The sequence below is a fragment of the Myotis daubentonii genome, chromosome 21, assembly GCF_963259705.1.
Source record: "Myotis daubentonii chromosome 21, mMyoDau2.1, whole genome shotgun sequence".
NCBI lineage: Eukaryota > Metazoa > Chordata > Mammalia > Chiroptera > Vespertilionidae > Myotis > Myotis daubentonii.
This window is the reverse complement of record NC_081860.1, coordinates 4582484-4603412: the sequence shown is the minus strand read 5'-3', so window position 1 is coordinate 4603412 and position 20929 is coordinate 4582484. Positions and strand designations below refer to the sequence as shown.

The 20929-nt window shown below is 38.2% G+C and overlaps 1 protein-coding gene across 1 annotated transcript; it reads left to right on the top strand.

The window, feature by feature from the left end:
• Window positions 1–13813: 13813 nt before the first annotated feature.
• LOC132223017 (ankyrin repeat domain-containing protein 26-like) lies at window positions 13814–17562 on the top strand. The gene is made up of 2 exons (XM_059678413.1): window positions 13814–14032; window positions 16570–17562. Exons 1-2 carry the CDS (start codon window positions 13820–13822, stop codon window positions 17560–17562), a joined length of 1206 nt encoding a protein of 401 aa, XP_059534396.1. The 5' UTR covers window positions 13814–13819.
• Window positions 17563–20929: the final 3367 nt, after the last annotated feature.

The window sequence follows — 20929 nt, the reverse complement described above, 5'->3', positions numbered from 1 at the left end:
GTGTAACTTTCACCTCCTTTGACTCCATCTTGGATCACCCTAAAACATTCTGAAATGCACTGCAGGGGCTCACTATTTAGTATATGGGAAGGTGAATTGTTTTTTAAGTGAGGACAGCATTGTAATGTTAAAATTCAGTTACTAATTTATTTCTAATAGATTTAGCATCTAATGAATTCTTTGATTCCAGTAGCATTACAATTAAGTTTAATGTTTTCATTTTAATTAAGATCAAGGCAAGCTCCTCTCTCTCTCTCTCTCTCTCTCTCTCTCTCTCTCTCTCTCTCTCTCCTTTCTTTCTCAGTTACAATTCATTCATTTTGGAATAGGTAGTCATAGATTAAGAATTCTAAAAGTAAAATTTAAAGTATATTCTAATTATTCTTTGTCCATACTTGATTACTTAAGGATAAAGTTATTACAGAAACACATACCTCGACAGCAAGGACATCTAAAAATCAAAGAAAGCATATTCATCGTCCACCGTTGCATCTGGAAAACATGTCTCAAGAATCACAAATAAACAGGGCATGTGACAAAGAGGATACATCTTCATATTCAGGACACTCTTTTGTGCAAAAGGATGAGGAAAATATGCATCAAGCAAGGCACATTAGAGACAGGAAGAATATACAACTTTCCAGAGATGAGTCAAAGCAGAAGTCACGTGAATTTTCTGTAAAATTCAAAACCACTGATTGTCCTAAGGAAGAGCCACTACGTGATAACTCTAAAGAAGGGGCAAGCTTAAGACAAATGCCTTCTAATTTGACAAGTAAAATGCTTGATTGTGAGGGAAAAGGTGCATTTGGAAAGACTATCTCTGCAGCATTACTAACATTTCCTAAACGAGGAGAAACCACTCTCAAAATTGTTTCTCCATCTCATGGACACCCCAGGTCCCCAGAAGACTCTCCGTGGGACTCTTCTTCTGAGCTTTCTTTAAGAGAAAAGGAATTGCACTCTGAAAATGATCACAAACCTAATGCTGAACAAGTTTTAAACAAAAATGAGCAGAGTTTTTATAATGATACAGAAAATAAAAAAGTAAGGACCCTAGTAGTTACATCTGGAGTGAAAGAAGACCAAGAGTTTGCTGTGCAGATGACAAAAAATATGAACCCAAATACCACAGATTGGAAATTAGGCATCGAACCTACACCTCAGTCTCCTGATCCGAAAAGGCATCCTGAATTGCAGCTCCCCTGCTGCAATGAAACAAAACTCATCATTGAAATAAAAAGCCACGATATGCCTGCTGTTACAAATACTTATAAGGAAACAAAGCCAAATCAAGACTTGTTCCAGAATCCATTATGTGCAGATAATTTCAATGCTAATTGTTGTAAAGGCATGGACTCTAGATTACAAGATATGAGTTCCTCTGCACTGCACAATGACAGAAAACCTGAAGTATGTGTAATTGAAGAACTAAGGCAATATATACAAAGTCTTAGGAATGATATACACATGTTAAAAAGGAAGAACCTGCCTTGGGGAAAAGAGGAAGTTCAACTTCAAAAAGAGGTAGAATTTCACTTGCTGTTACTTTTTGTTTTCTCTCTTTATCAATTCTCTGATCCATTCTGACTTTCCACTCCTGAAAAATACATTGTATGTAAAATGAGGTTGTCTAAATATGTAATCATATATATATATATATATATATATATATATATATATATATATATATATATATATATATATATATTCTGTCAACTACATAGCAGGAGTATGGGAAAATATTCTCCTCTTCTTTAATTGACTTCACTCTTTCTGTCTTTCTTCTGAGTTGGCAACTAATTTAGCTGTCTACCATGTAACCTATGTAGTACGAAGCAGTGAAACATATAAAGGAGAATGTTTAAAAAATGTAATAAGTACTATGCTGTTGTTTTTTAAGTCCATTTGCTCCAATTTACATCACATCTTATAGCTCAGGGAGTGTGGCTCATTGGTAGAGCACGGACCTCTGAATCAAGGTGTCCCTGATTGGCTTCAGGGTCAGGGCACTGTGTTGTGGCTGGATCTATAGTAGGGGATGTGCAGGAGGAATCCAATCGATATTTTTCTTTCATCGATGTTTCTCTCTATCCCTCTCCCATGCTGTTTTTCTAAAATCAATTTAAAAAAACATAAATTGCCCTACCCAGTTTGGCTCAGTGGATAGAGCGTGGGCCTGTGGACTGAAGGGTCCCAGGTTCGATTCCGGACAAGGGCATGTACCTTTGTTGCTGGCACATCCCCCGTGGGGGGTGTGCAGGAGGCAGCTGATTGATGTTTCTCTCTCATCGATGATTCTAGCTCTCAATCCCTCTCCCTTCCTCTCTGTAAAATATCAGTACAATATATTTTTAGAAAACAAACCATAAATTGCATCCCAGAAATAATAAAATGGAAGGAAGCTATACTGGGAGAAGGGATATAAACAAATGTCCCCAGCTAAACTCATCTATTTTGTGCTATAGTGTGTGCAATCTTCTATGGTTTACTCAAAACCTTGGAACTTAGAATTCTAACATGATCATTCAGGATATTTTTATTTCATGTTAGTTACAGTTTACATTCAATATTATTTTATATTAGTTTCACATGTACAGCATAATGGTTAGATAATCATATACTTTATAAATTGGTGTCCCCAATATTTCAAGTACCCACCTGCACTGTACATCATCATTGTAATTTTATTGAGATATTTTACTAACAAACATATAAACTTCCACATATACTTTTATCACCACTCTCAGATGTGTTTGTTGAGTCAAAGCTTTACATTATGTTGTTTAATAAAGTATGATACTGCCATAAAAATGAAACCTTACCATTTGTGACAGCATGGATGAACCTAAAAGGCCTTATTCTAAGTGAAGTATGTGTCAGACAGAGAAAGATAAGTCCCATCTGATTTCATTTATATGGGGAATGTAAAGAGCAAAATAGATGAACTAAGAAATTTGAGAGAGACTCATAGATAACACATCTGACAGATGGATGTGAGAAGAAAGGGAGTCAGTAGACTGGGCAAAAAGTAAAGGGATTGAGAAGTACAAAATGGTAGTAACAGAATAGTCACAGAGATGTCCAGTTCAGCACAGAGAATGTAGTCAATCCCACTGTAATAAGTATGAGTGGTGCCAGGTGAGCACTTGAAATATCAGGAGGATCACTTTGTAGAGTGTCTGATTGTCTAACCACCATGTGGCACAACTGAAACTAATACAAATAATGTGGGATGTGAACTGTAATGGAAAGATTAAAAATATAGAAACAGAGAATACCTTCCAAAACTAAAATCATGGCAATTATAATTTTGAAATGTATGTATCATTAGGTCACATAAAGTATTTGCAATAAACTCAATATTTGTCTCTAAAAAAGAAAACTGAGTTTTCAGGTGGAAAAAAAAGTTGAGACTTTTGCTCCTTTATTAGAAAAAGTGTATGAGGCCTCTCATTACACTAAGATAGCAGTTCTCAACCTGTGGGCGACCCCTTTGGTGGTCGAACGACCCTTTCACAGGGGTCGCTTAACACCATCCTGCATATCAGATATTTACATCATGATTCATAACAGCAGCGACATTACAGTTATGAAGTAGCAACGAAAATAATTTTATGGTTGGGTCACAACATGAGGAACTGTATTTAAAGGGCCAGAAGGTTGAGAATCACTGCACTAAGGCATTAAATTTCTTTTCAAAAGTCATACTTAATTTCGCTGGTTAATTTGATGAAATTTTCTGTTTATGTATCTCATTCAATATTATAGGATTCCTAGAGGCCCAGTGCACAAATTCGTGCACCAGATCAGACCAAAACTGGCTCTCCAACATACCCCAAGGGGTCCCAGATTGTAAGAGGGCACAGGCCAGGCCAAGGGACCCTGCTGGTGCATGATAGGGGCTGGAGAGTAATATGGGAGATTGGTCAGGTGGGGAGGGACCACGGGAGGGCTCCAGGGGCATGTCCAGCCCATCTTTCTCAGTCCCAATCAGTTGGATCCCAGCAGCAAGCTAACCTACCAGTCAGAGCATCTGCCCCTTGGTGGTCAGTGCACATCATAGAGACTAGGCAACTGGTAGACTCTTGGTCCCCTGGTGGTCAATGCACATTATAGCGAGTGATTGAGCAACCTTAGCATATCATTAGCATATTACACCTTGATTGGTTGAATGTCTGACTGGATGATTAGACACAAAGCATATTAGGCTTTTATTATATAGGACTAGAGGCCCGGTGCACGAAATTCGGAAACGGGGTGGGGTGGGGTCTCTCAGCCTGGCCTGCAGCTTCTGGCAATCCAGGACCCCTCGGGGGATGTACAACTTCTGGTTTAGGCCCGATCCCACAGCAGGATTAAGCCTAAACCAGCAGTCATACATCCCTCTCACAATCCGGGACCGCTGCCTCCTAACCTCTCACCTACCTGACTGCCTGATCACCCCTAACAGCTCACCTGCCTGCCTGATTGCCCCTAACCACTCCGCCTGTCTGCCTAATCATCCTTAACCACTCACCTGCCTGCCTCATTGTACCTAACTGCTTGCCTGTCTGCCTGATTGCCACTAACCACTGGCTTGCCTGCATTATCACCCCTAACCACTCAGCTGCCTGCAGTTCACCCCTAACAACTCACCTGCCTGCTTGATCACCCCTAACCACTTAGCTGACTGCCTGATCACCCCTAACCACTGGCTTGCCTGCATTATCACCCCTAACCACTTAGCTGCCTGCCTGATCACCCCTAACAACTCACCTGCCTGCTTGATCACCCCTAACCACTGGCTTGCCTGCATTATCACCCCTAACCACTCAGCTGCCTGCCTGATCACCCCTAACAACTCACCTGCCTGCTTGATCACCCCTAACCACTTAGCTGACTGCCTGATCACCCCTAACCACTGGCTTGCCTGCATTATCACCCCTAACCACTCAGCTGCCTGCCTGATCACCCCTAACAACTCACCTGCCTGCTTGATCACCCCTAACCACTTATCTGACTGCCTGATCACCCCTAACCACTGGCTTGCCTGCATTATCACCCTTAACCACTGACCTGCCTTCCTGATCACCCCTAACAACTCACCTGCCTGCTTGATCACCCCTAACCACTCAGCTGCCTGCCTGATCACCCCTAACCACTCAGCTGCCTGCCTTATTGCCCCCAACTGCTCACCTGCCTGCCTGATTGCTCATAACCCCTCTGCCTACGTGCCTCATAGCCCCTAACCACGTCCGCCTCGGCCCGAACCATGGTGGCTTCATCCAGAAGGACGTCCAGGATGACGTCTGGAAGGTCGTTTGGCTGTCCAGTCTAATTAGTATCTTATGCTTTTATTATTGTAGATACTCTTTCTTTTGCTGCCATAAAATGCTAGATAATGCATCTTTAGGAACTTTGGACAGATCATTAAACCTTGGTTTTATTCCCATGATCTGTGAATATGGGCTAAAGTAAGTAGATAACTACTTCTCTGTCCTCTAGCTCTAAGATTTTATAGTGACTGTGACATTAGGGGGGCATTACATTAACCAACAATCCATTGGTTTCACTCTGCTACAGTGTTGTGGTAAACTTTTGTTACTATTTATTATGAATTCCACCACTTTTTTGATGCCATTCAAGATCTTAAAGATAAAAATTGTAAAAGGCAATGGGGGAAGGAATAGCTTCCTGCAGAAAGAGGATAGCTTCCTATTTGCTACTGACGCACATTGTCTCATCCTCTAAATCTGGCTGTAATGCAAGACCCAGGTGGGAAAGAGAAGAGGACACATTTTGCATTTTTTACTTTTACTTCGCTGTCTCTTCTAGATAAATGGGGTACGGTGGATAAGGGGAATGTTAGGTAGCAAAGAGTGGATGTGATGTGAATAAGAGCTCAAAATTAAGACAGCCCTGTAAAATCTTGGAAAATTCTGCTTCTTTACTGAAACAGAAATGAAGCAGAATTTCAGCTTCAATGACCTATAATGATAAAAACACAAAATATTTTTATTGATTAAAGTCGTGGCAATTAAACTAAGAGCCAAATGATAAAATTAATGAAAACATAAACAGTCTTTTTAATGACAAAGGTAATAGCAATATCCTTAATATCAAACTTCCATCAAAGGTTGAAGAAGAAGAAAAGAAGCAAAAAAGTAGTAAAAGGAAAGTGACAGGAAACAAGTATAATGCTGCTGCTGATGACAGTGATGCATGGAGCCAGCAAAGCAAAGTTGAACAAACCGAGAAGGAGCAGCTTCCTATTATGGAGAATGAAGCTTCTGACAGGTAAGCCTACAGCAGTATTTAATGGTAGGTAATTATTCTTTTCCTGTTAAACAAATTCCAATTTGAGCAAATATTCATGATTAACACATTTTATATGTTTACTAGGGAGACTGATCCTTCCCTGGTAATCAGAAAAATGTAAATCAACAAACAATGAGATACCAATTTTTGAATTTAAAATGATAAATATTTTATTTAAAATATAACAATCAGAATTGGCACATGGGAGGAAAAGGCACTCCCCTGCACTACTGGTACATGAAATTGGCACATCTTTTTCAAATGGTAATTGAGTTAGTTTCAAAATGTCAGGTATGTCATTCCTTTGTCTCAATAGCTTCATTTCCAGAACTAGATCCTACAGGAAAACATGACTTGTATATACACACATGTACACATTCTAAAGACATCAATTATATATTATCAGCTATAAAATAAATACATCATGGAGATGTAATATACAGTTTGGTGACTATAGTGAATAATATGGTATTGCATATTAGAAAGTGGCTAAGAGAATATATCTTAAAAGTTCCTTTCAAAGAAAAAAAAATTCTGTATGTATGTATAGGAACAGGAGTTAGACTAACTGTGGTGATCATGTTGCAATGTCTTATATAATTAAAGGGTAATATGTAAATCAACTGAACAGCAGAATGACCAGTGGCTATGATGTGCAGTGACCACCAGGGGGCAGATGCTCAACACAACAGCTGCCCCCTGGTGGTCATTGCGCACTCACAGGGAGAGCACCACTCAGCCAGAAGCTGGGCTCAGGGCTGGCGAGCGCAGCCGCAGTGGCAGGAGCCTCTCCCACCTCTGCTGCAATAGGTCATTATATGCACTTTATGTAAATGTATATATATACATATATATATATATATATATATATATATATATATATATATATATTATGGAAGATGTTAAGGATATATAATGTACATTTATGCATTAAGGATACTAACATAAATGTTACATATATACATATATATATAAGTGTATTTATTACAACATTGTTTACAAAAATGTTGTAGGTAGTGTAAATACCTATTTATAAGGTAATACATTATTATACCCATAAAATAATGTAGTATGCAACCCCAGGAAAAATGGGGGTAATTCTAGCCTACAGTATACTGATTGTTTCACAATTGACTTATATTTAAAGCATTGGGTTTAATGTCATGTCTTGAGTAAATTTTGTGCGAATACTCTCAATATCCGTTCAGTCATAAAAGGAAGTTATATGCTGCACTGTCATTCTACTTTGTTTCCACCTAAATTGCTAGTTACTAGATTTTTGTGTTTTGTTCCTAATACCTGAGTGCTCAAATATTGGGCACTCAAATTAATCTGAAAGCTGGGGGATTTCACAAGGCAATTTGTTCCATTTCTTATCTACAAATTTCAGCATATTGTGTAAAACCTATTAAAACACATCAAGGGATTAATCTGCTAGGTGAGGGGCTGACCGACCTTTCCTCTAAAGTGCCAGATGGTCAGTATTGTGGGCTTCACGGACCATGGGGTCTCTGAAATCTGTCATAGACACTAGGTAAAGGAGTGGGTGTGGCTGTGTTCCAGTCAATCTTTATTTACAAAAACAGGCTCTGGGCTGGATTTGGTGTGCAGGCATTCGTTTGCTGACCTTTGCATTATAAACCAAGGGGCTCCTAACTTAGTGAGTCTTCTTTTTGAAGGTACCCTGCATGCATGCCTTTATCTTTCCTTTCTTAGGAGAACAGATTTCAGTATTCACCACACCCAATTTTTCAACATATTACACAATTGACAAACATTCAGTTTATAAAGTAAGAATATTACCTGCATGTTTCCCCCTTTATTTCTGTTACAATTTAATATGACTAATTACAGTGTACTTTGTACATTTGAGTAGTGTAACATATTCTAGAGTTGGGTGATTTTCATCTAGCAAGAAATCCTTCTGTCATCTTTGTAAGCATGAGAAACAGGTTATATACTATTATATATAGAGAGAAATTTCATGGGTTCTTTTACTTGTATAGTATTGTAAATTTGGCATGTTTTTAACCATGGAATGTCACAGTTATATGAAAAAAACTTTTAAGTATTACAAAATACTTCCTAGTCACTATGAAAGGATTGAAAGCTACAGCTAAACATGAAGATGATGAGATCATTCAAAGTCCTTCAAAGAACTATCTATACTCACTGATTCTAATTTCCCTTCCATGTCCTCTTGAGCCCACTCTAGTAATTTTCAGTCCCCCCTCTTCTATAAAATTGTTTTTCTCGAGGTTAGTACTTGTTTTCCCTCTAATAAATCCAGAACTAATGTTTTAGACCTGGTTTTACATAACCTATCAGCAATATCTGACCCAATGGAAAACTCTTTTCATTTGGCTTTCAGGACTTTGAGTTTTCAGGGGGTGAAAACACACTCACCTGGTTTCCGCCTTGCCTGCCTAGCCTGTCTCTTAGTCCTTTGGCTTCTCCTCATCTCCCACCTTTACACATTCAAATGTCCTGGGATTCAGTCTTTGGTCTTTCTTCTACCAAAATTGACTTTTATTACCTTGTATATACTGATGATCTTCAAAATATATCCCCAGCCCAGATCTCACTCCTTCATGCCAGACCTATATATCAAACTGTCGGCTTAATATCTCTTTTGAAAATATATATTTTTATTGATTGTAGAGAGGAAAGGAGAGGGAGAGAGAGAGAGAGATAGAAACATCAGCGATGAGAGAGAATCATGGATAGGCTTCCTCCTGCACACCCCCTACTGGGGATTGAGTAATGTGTCAGCAGATCTTGTGAGATTACTTTCAAAATACAGTGGAACCTGAATATAAGGGACTAATTCAGGCAAGGGGTATACTTTAAAGATGAAAGTCAGTTATATATAATGAAGTAGGTTTTCTGAATGTGTATGTGAAAAAATTTACGCATTAGTTTACCTGCTTTTACATATGTAGACACATTTGTATGTATGAAAAGTTTAATTTCACAGAGAAGTTTTCCAATCGCATTATTGCTAATATATTCACCGTAGTTTTGAGACTGTAATACATACACAATCTAAATGGAAATAACCATTTTGCAGAAAATACATTTTAATTATATTTAACTCAACAAATGGACAATGTTCTAAAAACAAACAAAATTTAAATTTTATAAGAACAGAAAAAAGTTTTCCTTTTAATCGTTTTTGGATGATGATATATCCCCACACTCCAATTGAGGTGTCACTTTAATGTGTGATCTTGAGGGGCTTGCTTTAGGTAATCCTGCTTTGAAAAAACTATCCTGTTTAGCTTAAACGTTTGAAGTCTGCTGGTTTTTATTTTTTTTTATAATTAACTCCCTAATGTTTTGAAAATGGGTTTAATGAAGGCGAATTTCCTTATCTGATGAATTGTCAATAAATGTTATTAGATTGTGGAGATGGGATCCAAGCGCTGATAACTTTGTGTTTGGGGCGTGTTGCTTCTTCTTCCTCCTCATCGTCACTCCCATCCTCATCCTCCCAGGTCATCGCCTCATCTGCTTCTTCACTTTCAGTCATAGTGTGATACCCAGGGTCACCTTCACCTTCTAACCACTGTGAAACACCGTCCTCAGCTACTTCTTCTCCACCAATATTCTGCGTTACCCCATAGTAATCAGTAACCTCCAGCCCTTCTAAATGCAAGTCTCCCTTCCTCGTCAAGAACATTCTTCCAACCATTTTCCACGGTTTGCACTTTCACTTCTTTTCATGCTGCAGCAAAATTCAAAAATTGCTGATTTTAAATGGTAACTCTTTGAACCATAAGTTTTGTAAGGTACACTGTCCTCTTGTATGTTCATTGTTACCTTCCTTCTGCAATACAACCACTACTTCCTCTAAAAACTTTTTGCAGCTATTCATTTGGTTGCCATAATTATATTTTAAGGTCAGGGTTGGAATGATGTGTTTTAAGATACATACATAATTTTAACTTTATACTGAATAGGACTAGGAATTCCAGTCACCAAGAATGAGCAAATGCACATGGCTGGGGCACAGCTCAGTGCACTTGGGAATGAAGGCAGCACATGTTAAAACTTCTGCAGAAAGTCACTCCACTCACCAACAAACCCACCTACCCACATGCCATGTGGTGTGATCACGTCCTGATCATTTGCCTAACACTGTTAAGGAGCAGTGACTCGTGGATTTAAATACACAGACTATGTTTGTCGATAAGTGGTGAAATTACTACAGTGGTTTTACAACATTAGGCCTATTTGATAAAATTTGTTACAAATAACTGATTTAATCACAAAAAATAACCTGTTAATTTAATTATAAGCAAATCTTGATTGCATTTTTAATTTAAAGGTTGCTTTCATTAATACTCACATATGACATACAAACCAGAAGTTTTATCTCTTAAATCCAAAGTCTGTTAATTCAAGGTCCACAAAAATCGAGACTTTACCGTACCAGTATATCCAGAATCCAATCACATCTTCCAGGCCAGGTCACTACCATCTGCTATCTAGATTAGCTTAATAGTCAACTAATTGAATTTCTTCTTACTTTTTTTCCCCTTCCTTCCTTCCTTCCTTCCTTCCTTCCTTCCTTCCTTCCTTCCTTCCTTCCTCATTTCCTTCCTCCTTTCTTCTTCCCGCCTTTCCTCCCTGACTCTCTCCTTCCATTTTCTTCTTATTTACTTTCTTACCATAAATTCTAGTCTTGTGTTCAATTCTAAACACAATGGGCCTATTAAAAGGTAAGTCAGATTGTATTGTTCCTCTGGTCAATACCTTCTAATTGCCTATTTCACTCAAAGTACATGCCTCCCACAGGCCTTCCAACTAGGGATTGAACCCAAAACCTGGGTAGGTGCTGTTTCATCTGCTATGTTCAAAATGAAAACTATTTCATATTCAATAATTAGCGACTTATTTTTGAAGTTTGGGTCAAGAGGAATTGTTGAATAATTGCTCTCAGGGAAATCCTTTTTAATATGTTTTAAGTAATTTTAGAAAGAGAGGAAAGGAAAGGGAGAGAGAGAGAGAAACATCAATGATGAGAGAGAATCATCAATCAGCTGCCTCATGCATGCCGATTACTAAGGATCATGCCAGCAACCCTGCATGTGCCCTGACTGGGAATTGGCCTGGTGACCTCTTGATTCATGGGCCGATGCTCATCCCTTGATGCTTAGTGTTTAAATGTTTAGTTTTAACCAGGAGAGTAATTTGTGTAACTATATGTAGGTTCTAATTTTATTTTAATCCTCACCCAAAGGTATATTCTTAATGATTTGAGAGACAGAGATGAACATCAGTGTGAGGGAGAAACGTCCAATGGTTGCCTCCCGGTATGCTTCCCGTCCAGGGACTGAACCCAAAACCCAGGTAGGTGCCTTGACGGGGAATCAAACTGGCAACCTTTTGGTGTATAAGATGATGCTCCAATCAACTGAGCCACCCAGCCAGGCATTGTTGTACATTTGTGGAGGTATATAATCATGATATTCTTATGCATGCATTTATTCCATAAAAAAAGTAAGTATACTTTTCTGTTGGTAAATTTAGCTTTTTATATTAAGATTAGATGCAAAAGTTACCAAGTAATTTCATTTTCAAAGAAAGCCATAACTAATTGGATTCTTGCCATTTTCTAACTATGTATATATGACATGCAGGTATTTTATTTTTTTCTATTTTCTATTTTTTCCAGTTTTGTTGAGCTATACTGGACATGAACATTGTATATTTTGAAGGGATACAGTGTGTTTATTGGATACACTTTTATGTTGTTAAATGATTGCCACGGGATTATTTGTTCACATTTCCATTACATCACATAGTTACCCATTCTTTCTTTGTGGTGAGAACATTTAGATCTACTCCCTTAGCAACCTTCAAGTATATAATACAGTATTGTTAACTATAAGCACCATGCTGCACACCAGACAGGGTGTAATCCTATATGAACATATATGATGTTTATTTAAATAATGCTGGCAATATGAGAGAGCAGGAGGTCATCCAAGAAAATTTCTTCTGTACCCCCACACCACACAACAGCTGCTTATATGGGGTAGAAAGACAAAGATTACGTGGGGAAGTAGACAAAAGAAATAAGAATGGATATGGTGCAAATGCCATACAATGGGTATCACAGGCACGGGGCAGTAAGGAGAAGGAATAAAATGGGTATAATGGTTACAGATTGCACCAATGAAGGCTGGGGCTCCAGGGTTTCATCAACAAGGTGGTCAATCTTTCCATGGTAACAGGTAGTTAAGGAGGATGGACCACATTTCCTGGTTAATTTCCAAGTCCAAGGGGGGTGGGGGGAACTCCCTGCCAGATGAGAATATGTTTTCTTTAATTGGCACAAAACAATCACGGTTAACAGAGCACGATTAATACTTGTTATAACTATAGCTGGTCTCTGCAATCTATTTCTGCCTCTAGCAGAGGATTTCCTTCTTTCTCTTTCCCTGGAAATATTCCACTGTGTGTGTGTGTGTACATATATATGTGTTTACAGACATTTACTATATAAACGACATATACATGTACATTCACATACTAAATACACATACATACATACATACATACATACCACATCCTCTTAACTGTTCATTAATTGGTGGACACAGAGGTTATCCATCTTGGCTATTGTGAATAAGGCTGCAGTGAACATGGGAGTGCAGCTATCTCTTTGAGGCGGTGATGAAAAATGTATGACTACTCTCTAAATGTTTGTTAAATCCATTGGTCTAATGTTTGGTTCAAGGTTAACATTTCCATCTCTTCACACTGAGCCTTTAAGTGTCTTTAAGGATGAATTGAGCCCTGGCCTGTGTGGCTCATTTGGTTGCAGCACCATCCCTTACACCAAAAGTTTATTGGTTTGATTCCCAGTCAAGGCATATACCTAGGTTGTGGGTTTGATCTCTGGTTTGGCTATGTATGGGAGGCGACCAATCAATGTTCTCTCTCACATTGATGTTTGTCTGTCAGTCTGTCTGTCTGTCTGCCTCTCTTTCCATTCCCCTCTTGCTAAGACCACTGGGCATAATCTCAGGTGAAGATTTAAAAAATTAAGAAAATGAATGAATGGAGTCTCTTGTAGGCAGCATATAGTTAGGTCTTATTCTAATCCGTGAAGATATTCTCTACTTTTTGTCTTTTTATTGAATTTATTGAGGTGTCTCTAGTTAACAAAGTTACACAGGTTTCAGGTGCACATTCTACAACACATCATCTGTACACTGCATTCTGTGTTCACCACCCCAAGTTACCCTATGCCATTTGATTGGAGAATTCAATCTACATACAAAGTAATTATTGGCATGTAATGACTAACTAATGCTATCTAGTTGTTTTGTGGCTGTTTTGTATTTTCATTGTTCCAGTCTTCCTCTCCTGCCGCCTTCTTTTGTGAATTGAAAATTTTCCATAGTGTGCTTTGATTCCTGCTCTTTATCTTTTGTGAATCTGCTGAAGATTTTTGCTTTGTGGTTACCATGAGATTTATATAAGACATCTTATAACAGTTTATCTTATGTGGATCACATCATTGGTTATATTTAACTGCAGATTTATCTTAAGAAAAGAAAAAGAGAAGAGACAAAAAGGTGATCTGTTATGTGAAAAATATAGGGTGCAGTTAAGAAAGAAAGAAGAGCACTCTATTAAGGAAGTTGAAATGAACCCACCACTTGAAACCACGATTAGAGGAAAAGACATCACACTGGCGATTATAAGAGACAATGAGGTAAATTTATCTTTGGGGAAAATCTCTTATTTCTAACAGTACTTCATCAATAGCTATAGCCTGTCATTTAATGTATATTATTAATTAAAAAAAAACAAAAAATATTCTCATTCAAAATGTGAACTGTAACCTTTATGATTTCAATTATTATTAACTTATTACTGTCCTTGGCATCTAATAGATGCTCTGTGAATGTTTTCTAAATGAAGAAATACAAAATAAATTGAGCTTACCCATTAACATAAATGTTAATTCTGACTCTTAATAAATGTTAACATACAAGCTAAGTTGTCTTAAGACGGTGATGGAACTAGTCAAATGTTCATAAAGAAATTTTCTTTCAGTATACTGTATTTTTGCTCTATGACAAATGTAGCTATCACTTAAAATTTTAGTTTTTCATGGAAAGGAAATATCCTTGTGCTTTAAAAGGCTACGTCCTTTTCACAGTTTATTTAAGGTACGGCTCTTAAGCTTTGGAATTTTTTTTAATGAAATGAGACTGAAAACTAAATGAAATGTGACCATGTCAGTGGTCGGCAAACTCATTAGTCAACAGAGACAGATATCAACAGTACAACAATTGAAATTTCTTTTGAGAGCCAAACTTTTTAAACTTAAACTATATAGGTAGGTACATTGTTATTAACTTAATTAGGGTACTCCTAAGGCTTAAGAAGAGCCACACTGAAGGGGCCAAAGAGCCGCATGTGGCTCACGAGTCGCAGTTTGCTGAGCATGGCCTAGGTTGCAGAAGAGCAAAATTACACTCAGAGGCGACCTTCTGGAGAACAGAACGCCAGCATATTACAAGATGGAATTCTGACCAAATAATTTGCAAAACAAAGGTGACAGAAATAGTTCATAAGAGCCCTGACCAGTTTGGCTCAGTGGATAGAGCTTGGGCCTGTGGACTGAAGGGTCCCAGGTTCAAATCTGGTCAAGGGCATGTACCTTGGTTTCTGGCATATCCCCAGTAGGGGGTGTGCAGGAGGCAGCTGACAGATGTTTCTCTCTCATCGATGTTTCTAATTTTCTATCCCTCTCACTTCCTCTCTGAAAAAAATAAAATAAAATAAAATATATTTTTTAAAAAGAAATAGCCTATAAAAAATGAACTCTGAGGTAGTTTATTTAATCATTTTCAAATGTATGTATGTGTGAGGTTGTATATATTTAAAAATACAATACGGTACACATGGACACAAGAGGATTTAAAAAGCGAGAGAGGGAGAGAGAGAGAGAGAGAGAGAGAGAGAGAGAGAGAGAGAGAGGTGTGGCTTTTGGAGCCCATTGGATAAAATGATATTGTTAATTCAAATCCATTTGTCTCAACCAGTGGCATGCACAATGGCCTCATCCAAAGAGAAGGCTTTTAATATTTACCATAAGAATCAATGTGTTGTCCATGATCTCAAAGGTATTGCTACTAACAACAGATGTTCCAGATTTTGGTGGTGATTTCATTTCCTTGATATATTCATATAGAGGTTAGTTTTCACTTCCAGTGATGGTAAGGAGGAAAGTACAGCAGGTTCAGAGATCATAATTTAGATGTCATTCCTGTACTTTTGAGAAAATTAACAATTTGTTCTAAGTAGCATCCCATTTTAATAGAAGGGGCTTCTGAAGAGAATGCAGGCCATAATATATATTTAGTGATAATTTATTGGTAAGTAATTTATTCCTCGTAAAGTAGATCAGTGTAACCACCCTCCCCATATCACAGTTAATACTCATTTAAACATCATGAACAAGAAATAAAGGTTATTGAAGCAACAAATAATCTCACAGTTTTCTAAAGAGAGCTCTGTAAATTTTATATTATTCACTGCCTGTTTTTTGAAAAATAGGCTTCTTTTGTGTTTCTGTATCTACACTAGAGGAGAACTATGGATTGGTGCCAGATCACAAATTGTAGAGTCTGAAAACCTGGGGGAAATCCTGAACTTGCTTATGTGTTTAACCCCTCCATTTCAGATTGTGATAACTGAATGAGTTCATTGGTGGATGTAGAAGTGCTCAGGAAAATGCTTGATTATCAGTTATTAGTAGAGATAGTTTTTTATAAATGACTATGAAAGTATTAGAAAAGTAGAATATCTATGGGATAATATTGGGGAAAAAGAATTTTGGGAAGTTTACTTTATCCTATTATATGCATGGTTAATACTCTTACTGTGGGGTATGTTCAGACTGTAATCTCAATTTGTAAGTGTAATTAGAATTATTAATCTTTTACTTAAATGCATTCTGGGCTTGTGGTGATTTAGAAAAACCCTTTCTAATTTTGAGACTCTTAAAATTCTGTTGTGTGTTTTTTCACTTAAAAATTCATCATATTACATTATATTTTTGAACTTTGGAGAATTTATGCTTATATAAAGTTAGAGGTTTGGATCCAAATTTATTTTTTTCCAGTGAGATATCCACTTATTGCAACCTTTTATCATAACATAGGTTATTCTTTAATTTCAGAGGCTATCACGACATGTCATTTCAATGTTTTAGCTCACAGTCTCCTTTGTGTTCCTTAGGTTTCTGAGAGTTCTGAAAAAGAAAAATGTCGATTGGATGAAAAGCGCATGTTGTGGGATGAAATTGCCAAGCTAAGACTGGAAATGGACTCAGTAAAAAATCAGACCCTGGAAATGGGAAAAGGATATTTTGAGGACATTGCAATTGGCAGAGAAAAGAAGGACCATCCTCAAAAGACAATAACAGAAACAGTATCTCAACACAATGCACAGCTTGAAGTTCTGAGAGCTGAGCTTAGGATGCTAAAGCATAAACTGGAGATTGAACAACAAAACAGAGGAAGACTGGAAGCACAAGTTGAATCATACCGGTCTAGACTAGCTACAGCTGTACAGGACCATGAGCATTGTCAGGCATCCAAAAGAGAGCTACAACTTGCTTTCCAGAGAGCAAGAGAGGAAAGTTTTTGTTTATGGGACAAAATGAATTTGGATATGTCTAACCTAAAACATAACAATGAGATTCTTTCTCAACGACTTTCTGAAGTGGAAAGTAAAAACAGTAGCTTAGAAATTGAGCTTCACCACCTAAGAGATGCTCTCAAAGAAAGGACATTGGTTTTAGAAGGTGTAGAAAGAGACCTCAGTCAAAAACAGTGTCAAAAGGAGGAAACTGAACACGTGTCTCTGAAGGAGCCAGGTGAAGTGGATAAAGACACTGGAAAGCAGGAATCCTTCGTGGAGAGGCTATCCCACCTACAGAGTGAAATGATGTTGCTTCAACAGCAACTGGATCAGGATCACAACCAAGCTGACAGAGAAGAAAAGACGGTAATTAACACCCAAGATCAGATTCGGGATATCATAAAAATATTTGATCATAAAAATCAAAAGTATGTTCTTCAGCTGCATGGAATAATGATGGACTTACTCACCAAATGGCATGGTTTTAAAGAAACAATACATCAGTATGAAAATGATAATGCAGAAAGAAATGTAAGTATCCAGACACATAAGTATTTTTCAAATTTCCTAAGAGAAAATTCAGAGTAATATTTGATGATGGCTAAATGCTGAATCTAGTTGAATATTAAAAATGTAGAGACTATAGCCCTAGCTGGTTTGGCTCAGTGGATAGAGCATTGACCGAGGACTGAATGGTCCCAGGTTCAATTCTGCTCAAGGGCACATGCCCGGTTGCAGGCTCAGTCCCTAGTAGGAGTGCAGGGGACAGTCAATCAATAATTCTTTCTCATCTTTGATGATTCTATCTCCCTCTCCCTCTCCCTTCTTCTCTGAATTATACATATATAAAATGTATAATTTATAAATGTGTTTGCTCTATCAGCTTCAAAGCAGACATTGTATCCAGTAGATGAACATTAGACCTGAAAGATGCTTTGTTCTGAGTAAAGACATTTGCTGCCCATGAAATTTTAAGAGGTTACATTATAGACTATTAATAGATATAGGTTTATATTAATAATTTGGTCTTACATTGATAGCATAATAATTTTAATCTTTATGTCACCAAATTTAAAACCATTAGGAAGTAGATAAATGGAAATGCTCTACCTAAAATGAGTATTTTGAAATCAAGATTCAATTAAGTGGATTAATTTGACAGCTAAGTTCAGATTTCCAGATGAACTGAAATGTAGATGCTGTATCATATAGTACCTTTCCTTCAGTAGCATCTTATATATTTGAGTTGGTATAATGTTATTTTTATTCATGACAATTTGAATTAAATTTGGAAATATTTCAGTCTCAAGTAATATATTCATATGACCTCTCAACTCTTTTCAAGGCATCTACTTTTCGTTACATCATAATTTGGGACAAATATGATGAGTTTTTGCAAATCTATACTTGATTTAATCTTCCCCCTACTATTTATAATATTCTTTGAATACTTTTACAAATAATGTGCTTATGTTTCTCATTTTGAGGCCTAATTACTATCATTTGGGGATAAGTTTGTCCAAGACCGAGAGAATTGTAGCTCTCTGTGATTCATGAACTTGGCATTGGATTTCCATTTCAGATTAGTGAGGGGTGGCAGGGTTTATGTGTAGCAGGAAGGGAGGTGAAGGCCTGATTACCTAGGGCCTTGAAGGCCATTGGAATGACTTTCCTTCTAAGTTAGGAACCTAGTGGGAGGATTTGAGCAGGGGATTGAATGTGTGAGGAGCTCTGAAGTTAATTGAAGACTCTGGTTAAAAAATAAATAAAAAGAGAAAATTTTCCATAATATCGAACTTACTACCACTTGATCCACCTAATGCCCATTTCTCTTTGAGATGTTAGTAGATTGTAAAGCTTTGAGATTTATGGGGGAGGGGGATTGAGAGTGGGACTGAATCAGCTGTCTGATGAGGCAGGAGGGTTAAATTTTCTGTGACTTTACCCTGATTAAGCAAACAGGAGCATGTCCATATGAGGAAAAGAAGGTGAATTGATATTTTTCCAGTCATAGATGATTGTCATAACATTATGATAATAATGTATGACTCTAACAAGATATATATACCCAGGGGAGGGCAAAAGTAGGTTTATAGTTGTTTGTATGGAGAACAATACAATAATTAGTCAATTAGTAACATAATTTAAAATTATCTGATTTATAAAATCAGTAACAGAAATATCTTCCTAGGCAACTGTGAGACAACTTCAACAAGAACTGGCTGATACCAAAAGAAAACTATCTACAACAGAGACTTTTCTGGAGATTGAATCACGTCATCATATGCATTTAGAAGATAAGAAACCAGATTTCAAGAACAAACAAGATCAAAGCAGAAGTCAAGTATGTATGAAATTTAACCTGTCATCAGTTAATCTATAGCTGGTTAAATAATATAAAGTGTTTTAGGGTACTACTTTTCATGGCAGCTTTCTTGTGTATTTCATTGTGGTTAATATATGTAAAGCCCATGTCCCTAATGACCAGACTGACCAAATGACCAGACTGACCAAATGACCAGTCGCCATGAGGTGGCATTGACCACTTCTTGGTCTCTCCCCACAGCCCACGAGAGGGGTCAGGCGGGACTGGGGACTGGTGAGCAGGCTGAACTGCTGACCTCTTGGCCTTCCTGCCCCCCCACAACCCGAGGCTCCCATGGACCAGCGATGGTGAACAGGGGATCGGGGTGGGTGGCGGGAGGACCAGGCTGACTGTCAGGCCTTTGGGATCACCAGCTCATCCCAGGCTGCTTGGAGGCTCAGGCCTGGGGGGAAGAAGGAGCCAGTAAATTCATCTCCATGCGCGTGCCTTCCTTATCTCTTGTTATCTCCTTCATTTTGAGGTCTATTTTGTCAGACACAGGTATTGCTACCCCAGCTTTATTTTTCCTTTCCATTTGCCTGGAAGATATTTTTCCATTCCTTCACTTTCAGTCTGTGGGACTCCCTTGTTCTGAGGTGGGTCTCTTGTATACAGCATATATATGGGTCATGGATTGTCTCACCAGCTGTTTAACTCGCCAATTCCGAGTGGATGTTATTCGATTTAGTTGTCCCTTCTATCTGCTCCGTGAGAAGGCGCAGGACACGTCCACCTATTTGGCCGCCGTTTTGAAAACCAGCATTCTGTTCTCAATGTCCGTATCTGTGCCAGTTACTTATTGCTGCTTAATAAACCACCTCCAAACCTCGTGTCTTAAAGCAGCACTTACCTGGTGCGCAAATCTGCAGTGAGGCCAGCTCATTTCATTTCCACTTGCCACCAGCTGGAATGACTTGAAGCTGGGAAGTGGAGTCATCTACAGCAGCGCTTCTCAACCTTCCTAATGCCGGGACCCTTTAATACAGTTCCTCATGTTGTGGTGACCCCCAATCATAAAATTATTTTCATTGCTATGTCATCACTGTAATTTTGCTACTGTTTTGAATCGTAATATAAGTATCTGATATGCAGGATGTATTTTCATTGTTACAAATTGAACATAAAGCATAGTGATTAATCACAAAAGCAGTATGTAATTATATATGTGCTTTCTAATGGTCTGAGGCAACCCTTGCGAAAGGGTCGTTCGACCCCCAAAGGGGCCACGACCCGCAGCTTGGCGATCCACAGGTTGAGAACTGCTGATCTAAAGGCTTGTTTGTTCACGGGTTGGTCAGGTGCAGTGGGCTTCTGGCTGGGACGCTCCCTGGGCAGTCTCAGCTGGACACCTGTATGAGGCCTGACCATGTGGCCGGGGCTGCTTCGTTTTTCACAACGTGGTGGCTGGGTTCCCAGAGTGAGCTGCCCTGGGGAGAGAGTCAGACGGCACCAGACACAGCCGTCACCATTATCACTGACCTGCCAGCAAGTTTGTTGTTGATGGTGATGATGTTGTTTTGTTTACTATGTTCCCTTATTTTGTGGGAAGTAACAAAGAATTTCAAGATAGCATTATTGAATTAAGCCTCC